This window comes from Nannochloropsis gaditana (assembly GCF_000240725.1).
Source record: "Nannochloropsis gaditana CCMP526 unplaced genomic scaffold scaffold235, whole genome shotgun sequence".
In the NCBI taxonomy this organism is placed as follows: domain Eukaryota; class Eustigmatophyceae; order Eustigmatales; family Monodopsidaceae; genus Microchloropsis; species Microchloropsis gaditana.
The window spans coordinates 4,276-26,438 of NW_005803718.1; the positions used below are offsets into that span (position 1 = coordinate 4,276).

A 22,163-nucleotide genomic window follows, 5' to 3' on the forward strand; every position below is an offset into this window, starting at 1 on the left:
TAAAGTCCTCCACTTCAAAGTCCAGAGGCATGGGAGCTGACGGAGGCCCCGCGAGGGAGAAGAGTGGTGGGGGCGGAAATTCCTTCATGGATGAATTCGCGACGGAGGGGAAAGCGGAGAGAGAGGCGAGTTGGGCGGCGATACAGGACGACTATCTGATGAAGGCGCCCAAAATAGACGACTACAGCGAGGGGGAGGAGGAAATGGAGGGGCCAGGGCTGATGGGCGGGTCGGAGGAGGAGTAGCCGGCTTGTGTCCGAAAGAATGTACAGCGCGCTCGATAAGCAGCAGGAGCACATGGCAGGCAAGGCGCAGGGCCTACGCCTGAGTGTAGTTGATTTCTTTACTCCTCTCAGTCCGCCTTCTCCTTATTCATCCGCCCGACCCCACCATGTCAGAGGTCCCTCTTTCTTTCTCTGCTTCTTCTCGACCCATCCCATCCCCGCCCACGCACGTGCTTTGATACAGAGTCCCCACGCTCCTCGTTCTATCATCCTGCCCACCTCCATCATACGTCCGGATCGGTAAACTGGACAACGCCATACGTCCCCGTCACCATCCAGTCCCTTGGCTTCTCCCGCCTCGCCCTCTCTACCTCCCCCTCCGCCATCCCACACCCCAGCTCCGCCTTGAGCGTGCGTAGCGCCGTCACCGGGGAGGGGAAATAGGAGGCCACGTCGGCGAAGGGTGTGGACAATGGCCAGTCCCGGTCGCCCAGCAACCTCCGGTAGTTGGCATCCCCCTTCACGAATACCAAGCGGGACTGGCTCAGGTCCTCCGTCACCTCATCTGGCCGCTCCCAGAAGGGAAAAGGCTGGGCCCAGTAGTTGTGCGCGCGCAGGTCCCACTGCCCGGTCTGCAGGTAGGAAGACCAACGGTCGCGGGCGGCGACGACTTGGTGGGAGGCGAGGTAGTGGACCGTGTCCCTGACGTCCTTCTCCATGGCGTCCGAGACAAAGGTGGGGTGGCCTTTCAGGTGGAAAACCACCTGGGAAGCCAGTTTGTGCAGGAGCAGGGCGTCGGCGAGGAGCAAGTCAGTCACGAGCTCGAAGCCCGCATTGTCCACGACGATGTCGACGCGCCCGCTCGCCCCAGCCCCCCGCAAATGGGCCAAGACGGTGGAGAAGTCGTCCGCGAGCAGGTTCACCGAGCTTGCTTCCAACACGTTGGCAAAGGTCTGAGCCTTGTTGGCCGCTGCGCCATCCGATTGCGAGGGCCAAAGGCTCAGGTCCATTTTGTTTCCCCAGAGGGAAGCGAAGACCGCGAAGTGTAGGGCGGTCTCCGGATCCCCCGCCTTGTGCACCTCCTCGGCTCGTGCTACCAATTCTTTGGTCAACTCCAGGGCGCCTTCCAGCCCCAAGCGTTTCTGGTGATGAAATGGGTCGTAGCTGGTCCTAAAATACTGAAAAATCTGGATGATGCGCCTGTAAAAATAAAATTCAGTGACTAACCACGGGGCGTCTAGCCAGTTGCTTTGTGCGTACGGTGCCATTATTCCCTCCCATACGGCCAGGTCTGGCCCACCGTCGTCTTGAATCGGCGGAAGGACGGATGTTTGTGGAGTCTTGAGCTCTTCTTTAAGTTGATCGAGTCCTGATTTGATACTGGGTTTGAACGCAAGGAGCTCTTCGTTCTCAGCATAGATCCGAACCAGGATGTCATCCCGGATCCGCCGCGACATGGTGTCATGCGCCCAAGTGCCAGGCACATTTGATAGAATCACGGGCGGCAACGGCGCACGAGGCTTTTTAGCCCCCGATGGCAAGAGATCCGTATCGGCGGTGGGTGCAGCCATCACTACAAACCGCGTGCTCGAGCGGGCGAGTGAGGCCGAGCAGGTGGATGACGGTCCTAGAAATGCAGAGGCTACCGAGGAGGCGTGTTGTACAGCAGCGATCCAGAAGACACACCTGACCCAAGACATCTAAGTTCATTTTATATTATAAGAGACAATATGGGATAATAGACAAGTCGTTTAGTGTCTGCGTTGTGCGGATGGACGGAAGAGGATGGATCATGCCGGAGCGGCTTGGCAGGAGGTTATCGTTGTCGGCCCATTCCAGGATGCTTTCGCAGCCCCTTTTGGCTTCTTTATTTTCGCAGGACCTTCATGTTTTAAAAAAATGGAAATTTGACTTCTTTACCCTTACATTTGTCCTCCGCATCCTAGAACCGCCCGGGTGCTTATATGCGTGCTTCATTTTTTTTGTTTCGCGCCAGTTTTATCGGACTTGCCGCGTCTCATACCGCGCTGTGTCAAAACGTTACTCATTACAGAGGATCTCCATTATCCCGCTTACTTCTCAAACCAAGCATCCATCATCAAGCAATCTATTGATAATCTTAGTTTGCCTCGGCTTAACCCGCACCTTCGTTTAGTGCTCATAGAGACCGAACCACTCTCTCTCGTGCGTATCCACGCGCAAAGCGTCAACGCGACTTTTCGCGGCCTTTTTCCTGTGATTGTACTATTGTAGCCGACCATCACAGACGACCGTGACTAGCACCGCTTCCAGGGCCCCCTTCCGCAAGTCCAGCGCCTGCGGCTCCCACAACCCCCGCCCGCCGCCCCGTTACAGCGCTGATGTGCAGGTCCTTCGCCAGCGCCGCGCCGTTCTCCCTGAACCATGCCAGGGTTGCCGTGGGAATGACGTCCGTGAACGGAAGAAGCTCTTCGACCAGGCCAACGTAGTGCGCGTACGGAGAGGTTTCGCTGTACATGGCGTGCAGCGCCACCGCGAAAAGAGGGGCCCACGCCAGGTCGGTGAACTCGCCCAGCACTGGCAGGAGGTAGGAGGAGGCACCGATCGTGTCCAGTATGAGTGAGGTTACCAACCGCTCCCACCGACCCTTGGGCGCAAAGGTCTTGGCAATGCGAAGCGGGGAGGGGCGCGGCCCTGTCTCGTAAAGCAGCTGCTGGCCCGTGGCCGTGTGCGTGAGCTTGCGGATGACCGGGTCCACCAAGGCCTCTACGCGGCCCCGGCCAGCGCGCGAAGAGAGGGCGAGGATGATGGAGGCGATGAGCATGGTGAGCCCCGCCACCAGCCCCAAGAGGAGGAGGGGGAGGAAGACGGGCAGGCCTATGGTCAGGGCCACACCCATGAACGGGGACGCTGCCAGCAATAGGACCCCGAATGGGACAAGGAGGGGGAGGGTCCACTTGTTCGCAACGTAGGGCTGTGCGGCATGGCCGGCCGCGGCGGCGCCGTCCAAGGTGCGGTCCACGGTGGAGTAGTACTTGCTCACCACATCCGACAGGAATCGAAACTCTTTCCGGAGGGGCCCCATCAGCTCGACCGACAGGCGGATAGCGGGCCCTGCGTGGACTTCGGCGGCGCGCTTGCCGGCTACGGGCGGCGGGGCCAGATTGAAGAAAGCCTCGAACTTCTTGCCGATCATCAGCTTCTTGACAGGCAGTTGACTCTGCCCCAGCACCATTTTGCTTTCCTTGTTGATCAGTTTGAACTTAAGGTTCTCCTTGTAGAGGTCCTCCAACTTTTTCTGCGTGAAGACCACGGCTTCAGGACGGGCACCCGCCGCCATGGCCCGGCGGCTGTTCACGTTGGCACGCAGGCGTTGTTCCCCGAGCTGTAATTCCACGTATAGAGGACCTGCCGAAGCTCCCGTGAGATCCTTCACTTCCAGGACTTCGACTTGCAAGGATGAAAGCTGATGACTTCGATTCCTGCTTGTGGCAGCATGGGGGTTGGTGCTGCTGTTGGTCCCAGAGGAGGGAGGCACTGTCATTGTGTTGCTAGTGCTGGGAGTGGGTGTGCTGGCGGTTGTGGTGGCCTCCATGTTATTGCTCGCGTCCTCAGTGACGGAAAGACTTCTAGCGGGCGAACCCTGAGTGCTCAGGCTGCTGTTGCTGCCTTTCCGCAAGATCTTTGCCGGGGAGAGGTTGCTGAGACTGCGTTTGATGGAGGATGAGGAGGGAAACATCCACCTGTGACAGGTGGGGAGGAGGGATGTCAAAGACCCATGGTTCCCCTCCCAAGAGTGACACGTCTTTTGGCTTGCGTGTCGACAGCGACAGCGTTAAAGGGCTTACGGTCATGTACACAGACAAGCTCCTGATGGTGGCGTATGTCTACCGATGCTGACCATGTTCATGCCTCGTGATGGAAAAAGGCAAACAAGACGGGGTAAATACGACAAGTATCGCTTGACAATAAAGAAGTTATCAGTGCGTGATGGCCTTGTTGCTACTGTCGGCGTACATACGACGCGTGGATGTCTGTGGTGCCGGGGGGCGCGATATGTTCAGACACGGAAAGTCCCTTACCGCGCAGAAGCCGCCGCTGCGGCGACAAGAACAACGTGAGATAAAGCACAAAAAGCCTCAAAGAATGAACCAGACGCCCGGCTACCCGCACTGTGAGCGCCGGAGCCCCACAGGAAGCGATAAGCGCGACGCACGGCCGTCTCATGGCGGCGTGGGATCCTAAACATGGTTATGCGTGTCGAGGGCGTCGAAGGGGCAGAGGCTGTGACGCGGCAGATGTTGGGCCATGTCTCCTCTCGCGCGCACCCGAAGACCCTGCTCGTCCTATGTACCTGCGTGCACTGACGTTGTGGATAATATCTATCTTTGACGCAAAAGGGCTCCTCTTCATCTTTTTCCGTCGTCCGGGTTGACCGGTTCGTTCTTCGCGGGTTTGGCCCGTTCTATGTGGCATTTAAGACGCCCACGACCTCCCCGAGTATCTTCACTTTGCTGCCTCCTATCCCCACCTACTCCCATCGCAATCACAATTTTAATAGGCTTACTAGGGCACCTGATTGTCATGCCCTCTCAGCAGCGGCGGAGGCGGACGACTGTATCAAATACATCAGAAGCCCCTCCGGAGGAGGCAGAGAGAGTTGAGGAGCCGGCCGATCGTAGATGGAGCTCTCGAACGGCAGCCGGTCAGTTACGTGCCACTTCCATAGACGATGAAGAAAATGTATACAATGAGGACACGAATGATAATGAGCAAAGCGAAGCTGACGCGGAAGGGGAGGAAGGGGAGGAAGAGGACGAGGAGGAAGAGGAGGAAGAGGAGGAAGAGGAGGACGAGGAGGCAGAAGAGGAAGATGATGACGATGAAGAGGAAATGGACTATGAGCGCGGGGACGGTGGTGCTGAAGCGGTGGACAGGATGGACGGGGAAGATGGGGAAGAGGATTTCAGTGCATTTCATCTCGATGAAGACGAGGAAGGTGGTACGGTCACGGCGGTTGGCTCGAAGAGCAGTGGGAAGGAGAGCCAGGCAGGCGCGTCGCCCGGTCCCCTGGCTCATGGCGCGGCCGTGACCAAGGAAGCTTCCGACGAGGAGAATAGGCCTAGGAGCTTGCGGAAACGGAAAAGGAAAGAAGGAGCCGGGATCTCGGCCGTACAGGCGGGAGAGGTCTGGGAGGCGGAGGGGGGAAAGGGGAAGGAGAGGGGCGTGGAGGGTAATTGGGCGTACGCGAACATGACGAGGGAGTACGAGGAGGCAGGCAACGACCTGGAAGCCGTCAGAGGTGGCGGACAGGGGGGGGGAATGACAGTGCCCTTCATCGACCACGTGGCGGAGCTGCAGCGCATTACGGCGCGCCAACGTCGCCGGAGCAAGAGACGGGCGCGTCGCGAGGGGCGGGGGGAGGTGCCGGAGGCCTCCAGAGGGAAGGCGAAGAAGAAAAAGGGGCTGACTGGCGGGCGGATCCTGCCCGAGTCCCTGAGCCGGGTGTACGGGGAGGCACAGCGCCATTACATGCGGGCCGAGTACCGGGAGGCCTTGCGCTTGCTGAACGAGGTCGTCCGCCAGGCCCCTACCGTGCCGGACCCCTATCAGACAATGGGGCAAATCTATGAGGACCAGGGGGAGATACAGAAAGCCGCGGAGATCAATCTGGTGGGCTGCCAATTCGGACCCAAAGACGCGCGGCTCTGGAAGAAGACGGGCCAAATGTTTCTGGAGCTGGGCCGGCCCTTCTACTTGAAGGCGCAGTATTGCTTCGGCCGCGCCATCAAGCTGGACCGGCAGGACGTGGAGGCCATCGCGGACAGGGCGCACGTCCAGAGCCTGTGGGGCAGGGTGGACAAGGCCGTGCTGGGCTACGAGGCGGTGCTGCGCTTGAATCCCAGCCAGCCCGAGCAATTCCTCCTCCGCCTTGCCGAGGACTGTCTGCGCGAAGCCCGGTTCTGGGAAAAGGGGCTGGAGGCGCTGAGTGAGGTCCTGTGTCGGGTCATGGGGGCCCTCTTTGTGGCGAAGCAGATCAAGTTCTTGCCCGTCAAGGCCGCAGCGGCCCGGCACGTCCCCAGCCGCAAGATGGAGGCGGCCTACGAGGCTGCCAGCACCCTCTGCAGGCACCTGATGGGCCTCAAACGGTACGCGGACGCTGCGGCCGTCGTCCAGGCCTTGCACCTATTCATTGCCAAGCTCCGGGAGCGACCGACGCGTTTTGCGGAGGAGAGCGAGGAACAGCAGCAATTGGCCTTGCCCGTGGACCTGGTGGTTCGCTTCGGGATCTGTCAGCTCTACCTGGATAAATTGACCTCAGCACTGCAGTGCTTCTCGGCCTTGCGCCAAGCCGATAGTGCCAGTGAGAACAGCAGCGGTGGGGGCAATCTGGCGGGGAGGGGCGGGGGCAACAACCAGGGTGAGGTGGCGGGGCTGCTGGAAGAGGTGGCTCAGGCCTTCATGGACACAGGCAAGTTCTTCCGGGCCCTGGAGATCCTCAGGAGGCTGGACGGAGGGGGCAGCGCCGGTGCTGGTATCGGGCAGAGACGTGCGGAAACCACGCTCCCACGGCCTGGGCGTTTGCGCGTGAAACTGCAGATGGCCCGGTGCCTCGTGGCGCTCAATCAGTTGACGGGCGCGGCCGGCGTGCTGGATCAGATCGAAGGGGTTCATGGGGAAGGCACATCTGGAAAAGGACTTGGAGGGGCGAAAGGGACGACGAGGGGGGGACGGGAAGGAACGAAAGGGTTGCGAGCGCCGGTGCGAAGGGAGGTCGTGGTGCTGCAGGCGGCCACCGCCCGGGGTCTGAAGGAGCCAGCGAGCATGGCTGCGTGCCTCGCCCGGACGGCCCGGGAGTTGGCTGAGATCTGTGAGGAGGGTCAAGGGAAGGAGGCGGGCGCCGAGGAAGGAGCGGAGGGTGATGTGGAGCATGGGGGAGGGACGGGGGATGTGCCGGGGACAGCGTCGAGCAGAGAAGGGGGTCCGCCAGGTCCTAGTCGCCCCTGTGCGCGTCTTGTTGAAGGGGGTGGCGCTGACACTGGTGGTACGACTAGTGTCGAGGGCATTGATGTGACGGGGCAACGGGAGCGTGGAGGGGGAGGAGGGAGGAGAGGAGGAGGGGGAAGTGACGTGCAGCGTGGATGCAAGAACCACCGAGTTTGAGCTTTTTTTGGAGTACGGCCTCTTGTGTCGGGCGCTAGGACGGGACCAAGACTTTTTCTCGGTAGTCTTGACCTTAGTAGAAATGGCAGTCTTCCAATCCAAAAGCGACTTTCGAAGGTCCCGGAGGAACAGGGAGCAGTGGAAGAAGACGAGGCCGACTTGGAAGGGGAGAGGCAACCGGTGGAGGGGGGGGAGGTCAACGAGGGCAGGCAAGGTGGAAAGATATGCGAGAGGGACCAGGTGGAGGGGGAGAGAAGACGAGGCCCGATAGAGACAGCAGGTCCTTCGGTCACGGCTGCCCGGGCGTCGACAAGGCGGACGCGGGCCAGGGGCGACACGAAGGAGGCAGCCTGCTCGCACACGCACAGGACTCCTCCGCCCTCTTTGGACCAGTGTGCAGCAAATCCCCCCCTCATGAGTCCCAGTCAGAAATTGCTGAGCTCTTGCCCCGCACCTGGCCCCGCACGCCTTTTCAAGTCGCTTTGGAGCGCCACTTGAAGGTGCATGCCTCCCGCGTGGAGGTCCTGACCTGGCTGGGCGAGCCCAAAGTCTACGAGGCGGCCCGGGCCCTGATCCAGGGCTGTGTGGAGAGTGCCAGGGTCCGGGAGGCTGGCTCTTTGGCGCGCGTGCTAGTGCAACGGAAGCACTTGCTGACGGAGGAGCATGGGCGGGAGCTGCATGAGTACGCGCTCTCCCATGCTGTCAACGAGGATGACTACTCCTCAGCGATCAAGTCGTGTATCGTGTCTCTTTCTGCGCTACCCACTTCGATCGAGCGCGGCAACGCTCTCAACCGCCTGGTCAGAAAGGCCACCCGGGCAGACGCGAACCGCGCCGTGATTCGCCGCATGGCGCACAAGACACCGGAGTCCCTCCCTCTCGCTCTCCTGTCGGGGAACGCCTTCGCCCTTTCCCGCAACTACCAGATGGCCCTCGACAAATTCCTTGGCGCGTACCGCATGGCGCCGTCCGAGCCCCTGGTCACCCTTGCGGCAGCAGCCTTATTGATGCGAGTCTTGTCGCACCGGAAGCTTGTGGACCGGCACGGATGCCTGGTCAAGTGTTTGGCCTTCCTCGAGCAGTACGCCAGGTTGCGGCTAGTGCAGGGGGTGGAAGAAGACGTGTTGAAAAGGGAGGCGGGGGATGGAAGCGGCATGGAAGACAGCAACGGCGCGCACGGAAGGGACATGGAGGAGAGGGGAGAGCGGCTGGTCAAAGGCGCGACCCGGGCCCTGGAGCAAGAGGTGGTCTACAACATGGGCCGGGCGTTTCACCAGGCGGGGCTACTGCACATGGCGGTGCCCTTCTACCAAGACGCTCTCACCATTTTTGACAGGTATCAAGAGGAGCTGAGAACGGTGGATGGCAAGGGACACGTCACACGAGAGGCGGCCTGGAACTTGGTGTGTATTTACAGGGAGGGGGAATGCCGGGAGTTGGCGCGTCTGGTGGTGGGAAGGTATTTGAGAATGGACAGGGGCACGGGGATCGAATAGGGGGTGCGCGAAGCAGGGTGGCACCAATTATGTGGACAGCCGCGAGCGATCTACCTCGGTCTGTACAGAAACGAGGACCAGAAGCCTGTCTCTGGGCAAGACGAACTAGTCGACGGGGCTGACGGAAGCCGCCGCACCATTAAGTGAGAGTAACCGGGTTCATCTCTCCCTCAATTTATTCACAGCTGTTCGCTTTCATCTTTGAAGTGCAAAATGTAGAAAAGGGCTGGTTCCCACTCAAATCAAACACGCCTGTGCACCCAAACTTAGTCTTCTATAACCACCACGTCCGCCACCCGCTGGCTCCTCCCGTGCTCTCTCCCCGACACATAGCCATGCAGCTCCAGCTCTCGCAGTTCCCACTGCCCTTCCCGCCCTCTAGTCCCCTGTTGCTCAACGTTAGCTTCTTCATCCGACATGGCTCTCCCGCCCGCTGCGCCTATCCGGTCCGATCTCCTGCTTCCTCCATCCTTCGCCTCCTCGTCCCCCTTCCTGTCCACTACATCATTCGAGTTGCCACGCTCTTCCCCGTCCCATCCCGCCTTCTTTGCTTTCCAAACCCAGTTCCCTACAGCTTTGTCCCCCTCGTCGAGCCGCGTAAACAGGTATTCGAGCAACGGCGCCAGTGTGGGTCCGATGCCCGCCATGCGTAAAAGTCCCTCCCGCCGGCCGGGCACCCTGCCCCCGAATTCCGTCTGGATGGTGGCCGCAGACTGGAGGATGTGTTTGCTCTTGACCTTGTTGCAGTGGACGAAAGATAACTTCTCCGAGAGCGCCTCCGACGATGGGAGCGCTGCAAAGCTGTCAGGGGAAAAGCGCGGCCCTGGGTATTCCCGGGAGATAGTCTCCATAGCCTGTCGCACGATTTGCTCTTGCGTGCGGGAGGACAAGATGACGGCCACTAAGAGACGAAATCGCTGAAGATTGGCAGCGTCGGCACCCAGAAGCGTCGATCCGGGGCCCATGCCCGCCTCGCTTTCACTTGCCTCTCCGACCGCTTCAGCCACTGAGCCGGTCAGGTCCTTTGCTCCTCCGGTAGCTACTCCTCCTTCTCTCCTACGGTACCGTGCTGCACCCCTTTCTCCGCCCCATGCCGCTCCTTCACTCTCTTTGCCGCATTCCTCTGCTCCTCTCCCTCTCACCTCCCCTCCTCGCGGTCGGCCCCCCCCCCCTCCGTCTGCGTTGACAGGGGCCCGAGAATGCGCCGCCATTTCAGTATCGTTGCTTCCTTCTGGTTTTCGCTCTCATTTTCAAAACCTTTTGAAGCGACCCCACTACATCCTGTCGGCGGTCGGTGGTGGGATTTGCTTTGTTTCGTTGCTTTCTCTTTCTTCTTCCCTCTACCTTTCTCGTGGACGCTGTGTGCAGACGTCCCACCACATCCCTGTCCGACAGCAGTCTTACTCAACGGCCGCTTCAGGGACAAAGAAGACGCGAGAATACTTGTCCTGGGCGGCAAAGCAGGAATTGAAGCACTTTTGCCTTCGTCGTCATCTCTGAACATGAAGACAGAAAAAGGGTTGCAGCCATCACCCTCCTCGACACTCACGGGAAGTGGCGCGGCTGGCGCATGCTTGACAGCCTCACCTTTTCTTGCTTCCGACGTAAAGTCAGTTTGGTCGCTCTTGTCCGTAGGTTGCCCTCCTACACTCAAAACTTCAGGGTTCTCCTCTTTCTTCAGGCAATTACTCAGGCAGTTTGCATCGCATGCGATACTGGTAGGGCGTGCGGCAGTACACATGTCACAGAAGGCTGTTGTTGGCAGATTTTTGTAAGTACAATCTGTACATACCCAGGTAGACATCTTTCCTGTGTTGATGTACATGTTGTATTAGAGGGACGATTGCATGACTTTTGATGATCGAGTCACGGTAACGCTATTAACCTCCCCATGCGATTCTATTTTCAAGAGCGAGGACAAAACTAGCGGAACAAACTCTTTTTTTTTCAAGTCTAATTACAATTTTCAAAGCTTCATCTCTTTCTTTCAAATTTGGCCGATTAGAAGGCAATTTAAGGTCATTTGCCCTGTTTTAGCAGCTCTGACCCCGATAGGACCCTCACGTTTTCGACCACATCCCCCGCCAACAAGTCGTCTAAGGCATCCTCACCCTGCACGACGTACCCAATGACGCTAAATGCCCCGTCTAGCGTATTCAAGCCCGCAGGGGTGTAGCTTGGGTCGGCTTTCAGGAAGAAGAAGGAATTGGCCCCCCCGTTCGGGTCGTCGAGCGGGTGCAGCATGGCCAAGGTCCCATAGGCGTTAAAGGGTAAGACCACGCGTTCCTTGAACCGACCCTGCTCCTCCAAAGTTTCGCCGTACGTGGGTTCCTTGTCCCCCTCCACCAAGATCTCGAGAGGCACGGTGCGCTTTGGGGACTTTACAGCATCCGCGGTGATTGTCACAGAGGACTCATCCGTGGCTACTATCTTTGTTTGATCGAAGGCCTTCCTCTGCGCCAAATCCACAAACTGGCCGGCGCTCAAGGGAGCACTGAACCCGTCTAAAATTGCGTACATTTGTCGGGTCTGCCTCGTTTTCCCCGCACGCGTTGTGATTTCAATCTCAGCTCGGCCCAGCAGTTGGGGAACGCTCGGGTACTCCACTGTCGGAGGCTGAAAGGGCATGGTCGGAACCTGCAAGGTACCCAATTGTTCAAGGCGCAAGAGTGCCTGTACTTGGGCCGTGACGGCGGCTTCCCGGTTTTGCGCGTCGGCGGCTGCCCCCAATTGATCGATTCGGACATTCAGATCTGTCAAGACAGCCTGAGCAGCCTTCTCATCCGTGGCGCCTTTAATTAATTCTTTGCCACGTCCTGCGATTGTGCCCGATGCACTCCTGGCGGCTTTCTGAACCTCTGGCCAGGGCTTGATGCCTTTGCTCCCTTTGCTGTCGATCGAGCGAATATTCCCACTACCTTCTGTGGTGATCTTGGCCAACGAAGATGCCATGTCCAGAAGCACAGGGTTCTTTTTCGGAAGGGCATCGATCAGCAACATTTGTGCATTGGTTTCAGGCGCCTTCTGAGGCAGGGCCTGGGCGGACGGGGGAATCAAAGAAGGGGCCAGTACATTAAGTGCTAAGAGGCCCAGACCGGGAAGAGATTGAAGAGACGGAAATGAAGCTTGCTTAAGGGAGTCCTTATTCTGATTTAGATCACATGCGGCTCTCGACAGGAGTGAATGAGGCCGTGTTGAAGAGACAGTGAAGAAGGCTTGCGCACCTGTGCCTGCGACCAGGAACACCCAAATGGTCGTAACGCCGTTCCAGGATGTCCTGCGCATCGCTGTACATTATAAAAAATGAAATATGGTCTGGTAGTTCGTCTCTTTTCCTCCAAAAGACGGGCATTCAGATATCTGTCCTCTTCGAAGAGCTGTGCGGGCCTCAAACTACTAGTGGTACGTGGTCGAGTCGCTGATTTTGGTGCATCTCGAACCGTGGTGACAAGTTGAGCTTAGCCTCGCCTGGAAGCCCTGCTTTACCTTGAATTTATGTACTAATTCCGCAATAATCAAAGTATATTAAAGGACGAGGGCAAGCCTTAATCGATCTTTTCTTTCTTGATACACGCGTACCAGCCATCTGCTTGTCAAGGGGATGAGTTGTCTCCTCTCGTCGCCTATAACGACTACAAGCATCATACAAGTTACACGTACTTGGTAGAGTAATCATTCGTTAATCATTCGTTCTACATACTATCAGTGTCCTTCATAACACAAGGGGGGAGAGGAATTGTGCTTGAAGTGTGTCGCCAAAAAGCTTGTACGCCTTCCTTTTTCCGATAGAAATATTCGGATTGCCTTCCAAGCTGTGACATTTTCATGGACCGGGGCGCATTCTTTACGAACGGTGTTGTAATCAGAACAGCCAGGCTTGACATCTTCTTGTAACCGGGCTCCTAGATGAGGCGTATGCGCGACACCTCCAACTGGAAGAAAAAATGGCCAGGGTAAATTGCGAGCAAATATACGGAGAGGGGGTACTTTGTGATAGGATGCTGCACACTCGGGGTGGACGTGTGTTTTCCAATTCATCGCGGGTCCGTAACAGGGTGTGTCCACGAGAGGAAAGAGCCAGCATACACGACCGAGCGACTCGTGGGGTTACTACATCTTGGTGGCATCGAGATGATCTGATAACTGACAAACATCATATGTAAAAGCTATTATGAATTATTGTTATGAGAGCTAAGGACGTCTTTTAAGAGCATCGTGGCGGCAGAAAAATTGATTGCATCCACTTTCCGCGTGCACGCCTTATACACTGTTGAATCCATGCCTGAAGCCCGAACTTTTTAAATTATCATCGGAACGCTCCTCCTCAATAGCCATTCAATGTATGAAAGTAAAAAATCTGATTTGAATGTGCGAGAAGAATCAGATTTACTGCATTCCAGATTCGTATATATTTACCTTCAATCGCCTTAATTTTGAAGTCATGGAAAATAGTCGAAGGACGGAGGCTGCTGAGACGAGAACTTTGTCCCAAACCAAAGGGCGCTAGTGAAGCAAGTTCAACAGAAAATGAAAGAAAAATGTCATACTTAGCAGTCCTGCAAAGATTGTGAGATCATCGGGTACCTAGCCTGATCGATGTCATATGCGCCGACATATTTTTGGTCCGTTAAAGAACTTCCCAATCATCATCCCCATGAAATTCGATTGCTCGAAGTCATTCGTACGTCGACCATTTCAACAATTCACAATCAAGGTTCAGGTTGAAGGCGACATGGATGTATGATTCTGAATTGATGACGGAAAAGAAATGTGCAATCTACCAGCAAACCAGCAACACTTTGAGAGTGACGAAGATGAGGAGTGCCAAGCCTTATACATCTATACGAAGTTACAACGATACAATCTTAGCATTATGATACTGAAGGACGGGCTAAAACGTCTACCAGCATAGTGGATGTGCGCAAGCGACCGGACGCCGCGGCGCAACTCGTTACGTTGAAGCAATTTGTCGTATCCAAGCGACCCGGAGGTTGGCTTTCCTTCCCGGTGCGGCACAGCATTTCTCACTTTCGTGTGGACGTGTGTCCCTGAAGTGAGTGTCTAGGCGCAAGACATGTGATGACCTGACTGAAACATGTGGGAACCCAGTATTTGAGTCGCTACGCATGCTGAGGCTATTTTTTGTCAATCCTCAAACATATCAAGAAGGGGCCCACACGGAGGAGGAGAACGACGACGCTGCTGAACGAAATTTCGACCTCATGATCCCGAGACACAGCCAAGCGTAGTCGTCTCAAACAGCATTCGATCATCAATGGGGAGTACAGCCTGGAGCGTCTCCTCCTGGTTGTCCTCCTTTAATAACGGTGGTAGGGGCCATGACCCGGCTGTTTCACCTTCCAGGACGCCTCCTCGAGGTGTGGGCAAGGGCCGGGCCCCTCCGTGTCGTCCGCATCACTCGCACCATTTGCCGTCAAAGTGCTGTGAAAGAGGTGGCTGTGGAAAGCGCAGCAACGGATGTAAATATTCTAGCCCAAGCAGGCCGCGGCCAGGCCCCAAATTGCTGTGTCGTTACGGTATGGGCTGTACACACGTGTCGGACCCTGTCCACGCCGAGCAATTTTGGCACCCGCCGGTTCCAGGTGAGCCAGTATGTATGACTTTGGAGGACAGGAATGGAGGCTACGCTGCAGAGGCCAAAGGTGGAGAGAACCTCTTCAGTGAGTCCTCCTTCGCTGTCACACGTTCATATCCCTGCCATGAATGTGGCCTTTGCTTCCGGGACCTTTCTGTTTTGCGGCTGCACTTGCAACGCAAAACGGCCTGGTCCAACCAATCTCTAGTCGGTTGTCGCGTCAGCTGTTTGGTGGATCATCGGGAATGGCAGGAGGGCCTGGTGGTGGAGTATCGGGAAGCCGCGGGGAAGCACAGGATTGTCTTAGAGCACGTGGGAGAGTCGCGGTGGCTGTCGATGCTACGCACCGCCTTTTTTATCATCCGTCGCCCCGCAGCACCACCCCCCTGTCGCTCTCAAAGATCTTCGTCCTCTTCCCTCGCCCCCTTCGACCCTTTCCTCCCTCACTCGGCCGGGAGCGTGCCGGAGAGCAAGGACGTCGATGCCCGGGAGAGACAAAAAGACCGAAGCGCCCCGAGCCTGGCTCTCGCCCAATCGGAACGTGTCGGTCATTGGACGTACGTCGAAGAAATTTCTTTGGGCTACGCGAGGGCCCAAGCTATCATGCACCGTGCCTACGGCAATCGCATTCAGGAAACGGGGCACAAAACGCGTGGGCACCTGTGCGTGACGGAGACGGACCGAGTCCTGGCGCAGGACGCGCAATCCAGCTTGCTCTACGGGGAGCTACTGCCTCGCGGAATCAACAAGGCGCTGGGGGACATGCGTTTGCGGGGCTCGGAGGCGGAAGTGGTTTTCGAGCTGGGGATGGGCATAGGGAAGGTGGCGATGCAGGTCTTTTTGCAGTTAACGGGCCAAACCGTGACGGAGATAGAGACAGAGGGGGCGTGGGGTGAGGGGCTTGAGGATGGTGACCCAAGGCGAGGGGGGCGTTTGCGGCGGGTGTACGGTGTGGAGCTCTCCTCTGCCCGGTTTTTCATCGCGGAGGCGGCCGCCCATCGCCTGTGCCGGGAGTACCCGCGGGACTTCGGCATTCAGGCATGGGAGAGGGGCCAGCGCATCGTGGTGGAGAAGATGGGCTCGGGCGCGGTCTTGGAGATGGAGGTGGGTAACCTCTTGGCCGTGCGGGGCCTGGACCGCGCCGACATCGTCCTCCTCGAGACCGACCTGGGCGCCGGCGTGCATCCGGAGCTCTGCGCTTTGCTTCGGAGCATGAAGAGCGGGGCGCGGGCCTTTACCTATCTGGACCTCCGGAGTATTTGGGGGGCAGAGGGAGGGGTAGAGGGGGAGGTGGAGGCGGGGACCTTCCCCTTCCGGCAGCTGGAGATCAACCGGTCCGTGTCGGACAGGTATGCCACGTCTTGGAGCGTGAATCGGGGGCACCACTTCTACCTGTGGATGAAGGTGCTGGAGAGCGGGAGCGACGTCCTCATGGTCCCAGAGGGCCATCCCGAGCCGAGCGAGTGGGTGCCGGACGCGTGGGCGGGGGCCGGGCGGGAGAGAGGGCGAGGGCGGGGGCGGACGGTGGGACCCCGTGGCGTGACCATTGACGGGCAAGGCCAACACGGTCGAGTAATGCCATCCTCCCGCTCTCACAGCCAAGACAGGCGCCACCATGCGTCCGACACTGTCTCACAAGATGGACCCCTCAGCCACTCCCCGACCTTCCCCCGAAACCGTCCTCTGGCCTCCTCCCCTCCAGCTTTCTCGCCTTGCCGATTTCCCGCCCAGGAAATGCCAAGGAAAGAAGCGCCTTTAAGAAGAAATCAAGGGAAGGGCGGTGGAGGTTCTGCTCACAAGTCTGTCTTTGTCACATGGGGGAAGGCGGTGCGACGCTTGGTAGGGCGGGGGGGGGGAGGGCAATGACGACGAGCTGAGAAATGGAAGGGACTATTCAGTCCTGTCTTGAGCAGCGACCAATGAGTGACCAAGCACGATTTCCATCTTTGGTGTGTGAGGGTATTCTCACGCGTATGTATCCGTTGCGTGCCTACGTCTCGTAGAGATATTTATTCTTCCTTGTCGCGCGAGCGGTGGGGGAAGACAGTGCAGTAGAGAAGTGAGGGATGGCTGGTGTAGAGTAGTGAGTGAGTGCGACAGGGGGAACAGAGGGGAAGCGTCGAGGGGTCAACAGAGCTCACAAGGCTCAGCGATAAATTGATAGCCTCAATTCCCACTCGTCCGTGGCAAAACCTGGTGGTTCAAGAAAGCAGAAAGCATTCGTACATAGACAGTCTCAGTACGGAAGACAGACGACGAGGAAATGGAGGGCGTCTGTCGAGGCTAAATAAACCATGTAAGCAAAACAGAAAGGTACAGCACACAAGAAAGAAAAGCCGGTGGCTAAATGGGCGTCCCATCTCGGCGATGTGCGACACGTTTCTTACTTACTCCACGGGAGCGTCCAATCCCTGTAGGAATTGCCAGTGTCCAGCAACAGTTTGGCGACCTTGGGCATGGGCTCCTGGTTCGTCCACTGTACAATGTCTATGGTACATCCCCTTCCCGTTGAGTCCTTCCGATCTGCCACAAAGGAAGCCCTTTCCTTTTCCTCACTCTTTCGCACACACGTCCCGACGCCCCCGTGGCGCCCTCCTCCAGTGCTAGCGCCCTTTTGCGACTCACCCATGCGCGTACAAGCCCTCGATGCGTTTTCGCGCCCAAAGCTTGTACTCCTCTTTGTTGCGCACCGACATCCACGACTGCCGCTCCTCCCGTTTAACTGCCTCCAAGGCCCGGTCCTGCAGGGTCTTTTCCTCCAGGCCCTCTGTAGACAGAAGGTAGATCTCTCTGATCAGCTTCCGGCGCCGCAGCCGCCCGACCCCCAGCTCAGCAGCTCTTTCCTCGTCCTCCTCATCTGCAGCCTCGAACCGTGCCAATGATTCGATCTCTTCCTTCTTTTTGCTCTCTTTCACGGCCTTGGCGGCGGAATCCGGTGCACGCTGCCGCTGTGCTTGCATTCCGGAGAGGCTGGTCGCAAGAGCCGTGGAAGATAGGACGAAGGAGGAGGAGACAAGCGACGGGGCAGCAACAGACGCGGAGAGGGCCATTCTCTTCAGCCCCCTCGCTGTCGTGAGCATCGGTAAGGGAGCCCCGACCCGCTGCACATGCCGTAGCTCCTTCATCGGGCCCTGTCTGCTCTTTTCCCCCCTATTGCCCCGTCCCCGTGCAAACCCCGCCCCCTCGTTCTCCTCGTCCTCAACGTACGCCTGAAGCACGGCAAGGGCTTGCTCCTCCAGTGGCTTATCCGCCGCACGGGCCGTCTGCAGTCGCTTCTTCAAGCGTGCGCTGCTTTGGGTATGGGCGATCGCGGCCTCCAGCTCGGGATCGCGTTCGACGCCCCCTCCTCCACTTCCTTTGCCCTTCTCACCCGCTTCCTTCTCCACCTCCCCACCACTCATGCCGTCGTCCTCGAACATACCTCCCTGCTTGCCTCGGTATTTGCCCTTCCCCCCTTCATCCTCACCCTCTTCGCTTGCGCCGTACCCCCTACCCCCGTCCCTCCTCCTCTTCCTCCCCCCTTCCGCCCGCATTGCCGTCAATCTCCTCCTCACGTCGCGACCTCCGTCCATGCAGACGTCACAGCAGCGGTCCTTTCTCCATCCTGCCGGTCGCGCGCCCGTCTTGTCCCCGAAGTGCCTGAGTAACACTCGGCGGCGGCACGTCTCTGCCTCTTGGCAGTATTCAAGCACGCTGTCCAGTTGCTCCTTCTTTCGTTCCACTGCCTGCTGCTTCTCTCTCCCTGCCTCCCCGTGGCCTTCCAACTCCTTGTGCAGCATGTGGAACCGACCCTCCGCGTCCCGAGGGCAGTAGAAGAGGAGAGAGAGGGCAGGTCCCCCGTCCCGCCCAGCCCGCCCGCTCTCTTGGTAGAAGGCCTCCAAGGAGGGAGGGATCTGGGCAAAGGGTTGGTGGGTGAGAGGAAGAAGGGAACAGACAGTTGGTGAAAGAGGAAGACATATACAGACAGTCGTCGGGGCAATGTCAGAGACATGGAGGGTATCAGAGACCAGGGGCCCGGGCGGGGCACTCACGTTCCAATGGGCCACCACCCGCACATCGGCTTTGTCGATGCCCATCCCGAAGGCAAGCGTGGCCGCAACCACCTGTACCCCCCCCTCCACGAACATGGCTTGCACGTGCCGCCGCCGCGCGTCCGGCAGCTTCCCGTGGTAGGCAAGCGCAGAGAGGCCCCGCCCTTCCAGCGCGCGGGCCAGCTCTTCGCATGTCTCACGCTTCCAGCAGTAAACGATGGCGCTTCCCCCGGCACAGTTCTGCCCTAGCCTGTTCGTGGCACTCCCCGACTCAGTCGCAGCCGCGGAGGCGGTGGCCTCTCTCTTGGCACTGCCTGTCCAGCCCCCCGCCCCGGGGACCCCGCCTTGGCCTGCACGGTGCTCTCCCAGACGGGGAGGGAAAAAGGCATGCAAGGAGCCCGCGCGTGCCTGAGCTCCCGTAGTCAGTGAGGCAGACGCTCTTTCCCTTCCCGTGCCGCGAGAAAGGACCGAATCCCCACCGCTCTCGCGCCACCCGATGGCTTGCTTGATGGCAGTGGCCAGCACCTCCTGAGCGTCGGGAAGGAGGGGCTTGTACTCGACCCGGTAAAAGAGGGAGGGGCGGTCGAAGGATTTGCGGAAGACGTGCGAGGGAGGGAGGCGGAGCGTGGAGACGATGTCCCGTTGGACCCTGGGGGTGGCGGTGGCCGTGAGCCCCAAGCAGGGCAGGGAGGGGAAGAGGGCGCGCACTTCTTCCAAGCGCCTGTACGACGGCCGAAAATCGTGGCCCCACTGAGAGATGCAGTGTGCCTCGTCGACGATGAGAGCAGCGAGGAGTTTGCGGGCGTGGAGCTGTTGGAGGACGGGAAGGAAGGAGGGGGTGGTCAGGCGCTCTGGGGTCACGTACAGGAGCTTGACGCGGGGCTCCGGTCGAAGACGAAGGTCGTCGAGGATGTCTTTGTTGAGATAGGGATCCAGGGAGGAGCTGCAGTAGCGGGCGTCTATACCCTTTTTTCTCAGGGCGGTAACCTGGTCGTTCATGAGCGCGATCAGAGGAGACACAACGACAGTGACCCCGTCCAGGAGGAGCGCAGGCAGTTGGTAACATAGGCTCTTCCCTCCCCCTGTGGGAAGAAGCACTAGGCCAGATCCTCCTTGAAGGACATGCTTGATGACATCCTGTACAGCAGAAAAGGAGTGTCAGAGTAAACCGTGAATATACTCAGCCGAAAGCAGCACCGACGTCAAGGAAACAACTCTCATAAAAAAGCACGCGGGGGAAAAGATTGCCCTCGCACTTATGAACCCCTGGTGAGCCCGGACTCTTCTTTCGTATGAAATATTTTCTACTTGTAGGGGTGCGCAAAGGAGGTGCATTCATGAATCACGTGAATAAGCACAGAGATGGTGAGACTCGCCTTTTGCGGTTGACGGAATGTCTGGAGCCCGAAGGCGATGCGCAAGACCTCAACAATCCGCGCATCAAGTTCATTGTCAGGTGAACCTTTCACTGATGTGGAATCCGCTATCATTTCGGTGCCAGACGTCCTGTAACGTGGTGAGCGGGTCGAAGGTCAGAGCGGCGAAATTAAGACACGGTAAAGGAGGCATTCTAGTACGACGGGCAAGAGATTGCCGGATGAATAGTTTTCAAGGATGGTACGAGTCTCAACGCTTCACCATGGTTGAACGCCTGAAGGGCAAACTGATTGACTTTTTTGGGTTTTCTCATGGCTCGACCAACGGCGTCAAAGCGCAGAGACGGGCGCACATCAGTGACAAGTGCTCGCTGAGTGAAGTATTGTGAGCGAGGCGATGATATCATCCCCTCCTTCCCGAGTGCCAATAGGAAGGAAGCAGGCCTCCGCCACAATCTGCGTGCGGTACTCTTCCGTCCCTCTTCTAATATGTGTCAAGAGGAGATCTGTCTTTGCGTGCATTCAGTCCTCCTCATTAATTGTGCAGGTGGTGCACAAACCTAGCCCAAGAAGGAAGGATTGGCAGACCGCCACATTGCTATCTACCCCCCCCCGAACCGCAACATCTTTCGCTTTCTCAGCCGACTCCGACACAATTTGCAATATCTGCTCGAAATGATCCCAGGCCGCACCTTCTAGGGCCATGCCGGGCGTCCTCATGCCCGCCGACGGACTTGCTGGTGAGTTTGTTGGGACAAAGGGAGAAACTTACCAACGCCCCGTGATCAGCCGGGGCCGGCCGACGTCTCGTTTTGACCAGTTGGGTAGGATTGGCGAAGGGAGATTTGGAGACGTCTACATTGGCGCCGATCGGTCGACAGGCAAAGTCGTGGCAATCAAAGAAGTGCGACTTCCCAATCTTGAAAGAAATGGTCTGCCGAAGGCTGCTTTGCGGGAGCTGCGGGCTCTGCAGCACCTTGAGGGACACCAGCACGTCGTTCGCCTCCTGGATGCTTTCCCACGAGGAGGATCTCTGGCGCTTGTCCTGGAATACATGCCTAGCGACTTGGAAGTGATGTTTCGGACGCGGAGGTCCGTTTTCCCGGAGAGCCAAATCAAGTCCTACATGTGGATGCTGCTTCAAGGCCTTTCCTACCTCCATGCCCGGCGCATATTACACCGAGACTTGAAACCATCCAATATCTTGCTGTCTGCCCGTGGAGTCATTAAGATCGGGGACCTCGGAAGCGCGCGTGTGGACAATGACCCTCCTCTCGAGCCTTACTCCCACCAAGTGGGCACAGCTTGGTACCGGGCGCCTGAATTGCTCCTTGGGGCGCGACGCTACGGTCCTGCGATAGACATGTGGGGTGCTGGGGTCATCATGGGGGAGATGGCTTGCCTTTCCCCTCTCTTTCCCGGACGCGGCGACCTGGACCAGATCTTCCGCGTTTTGGAGGTCCTCGGCACCCCAAGCGCTTCGGAGATCGAGCAGTTTCCCGACTACAGGAAGATAGAACCCCCCTGCATGGCGAAGAAGGACCTGTCGCAAGTCTTCCCCCGCGTGCCGCCTGCGGGGATGTGCCTGTTCGAGCAGCTTGTCGAGCTGGACCCGACGAAGCGAGTTTCGGCAGAGACCGCCTTGACCAATCGCTTCTTCTACATCGAGCCGGCAATTGAACACCCCGGAAATTTTGCGGTCGTAACGAGGAAGCTTCCTCTCAGCGTAACTTCGATATTGGGAAGTCGCTTTGAGAATTGTTGGAAGGAAAGGAAGGGGGACAATGTCTTCGAGGATGTAATGAAATCATGTAGATTAGGAAGGGAATGAAAATGGAAGATTTAAAATTTATGCCAAATTTTCATCACACCACTCTATGCCTTTTTTCTTTTATGCATCTCTTCTTTGTGCGGGAGCTGTCAAGCATGCGTCCTCAGTCCTGGCCCCTCCGACGTCATTAGGCGACACCCGATCTCCTCCACTCAGATAGCATTTGTAGCAAAATAGCTAATCATTCGTCATGCGTCGAACAGCACTTACACCACCTGTAGGTGGGGGTACAAAATGTCTCGCCATTCACGCAAAAGGCCCCCCTCCGCCAGGCATCTCTCTTTCCTGGTATGCCCTTTTGGAGAACCTCAAACTCCACAGTGCTCGCTTCTCGATGAGGCCCCCCGCAAATTTAAGGGTAGACATCCTGTCGATCCATGAAAAGTCTTGACTGGCACTAAGCAGATGTCTCACAGCGTGCTTTAGAATAACAGCCAACTGCGCGTTTGTAGGAATGTATGAATGA

General features: G+C 57.8%; 3 protein-coding genes across 3 annotated transcripts; 2 read left to right on the forward strand and 1 right to left on the reverse strand.

Annotated features, from left to right (window-relative positions):
• Positions 1–324: 324 nt before the first annotated feature.
• Positions 325–1,793, reverse strand: NGA_2039700 (uncharacterized protein; the record flags this gene model as incomplete). Its single annotated transcript, XM_005855296.1, has 1 exon — positions 325–1,793. A coding segment is annotated over one exon (1,285 nt), but the record flags the coding sequence as incomplete, so codon positions are not given.
• Positions 1,794–8,492: 6,699 nt separating this feature from the next.
• Positions 8,493–9,016, forward strand: NGA_2021010 (transcription factor iiic-gamma subunit; the record flags this gene model as incomplete). The annotated part of the gene is made up of 1 exon (XM_005855294.1): positions 8,493–9,016. A coding segment is annotated over one exon (371 nt), but the record flags the coding sequence as incomplete, so codon positions are not given.
• Positions 9,017–20,548: 11,532 nt separating this feature from the next.
• Positions 20,549–21,092, forward strand: NGA_2027700 (cyclin-dependent kinase d1 2; the record flags this gene model as incomplete). Its single annotated transcript, XM_005855295.1, has 1 exon — positions 20,549–21,092. A coding segment is annotated over one exon (544 nt), but the record flags the coding sequence as incomplete, so codon positions are not given.
• Positions 21,093–22,163: the final 1,071 nt, after the last annotated feature.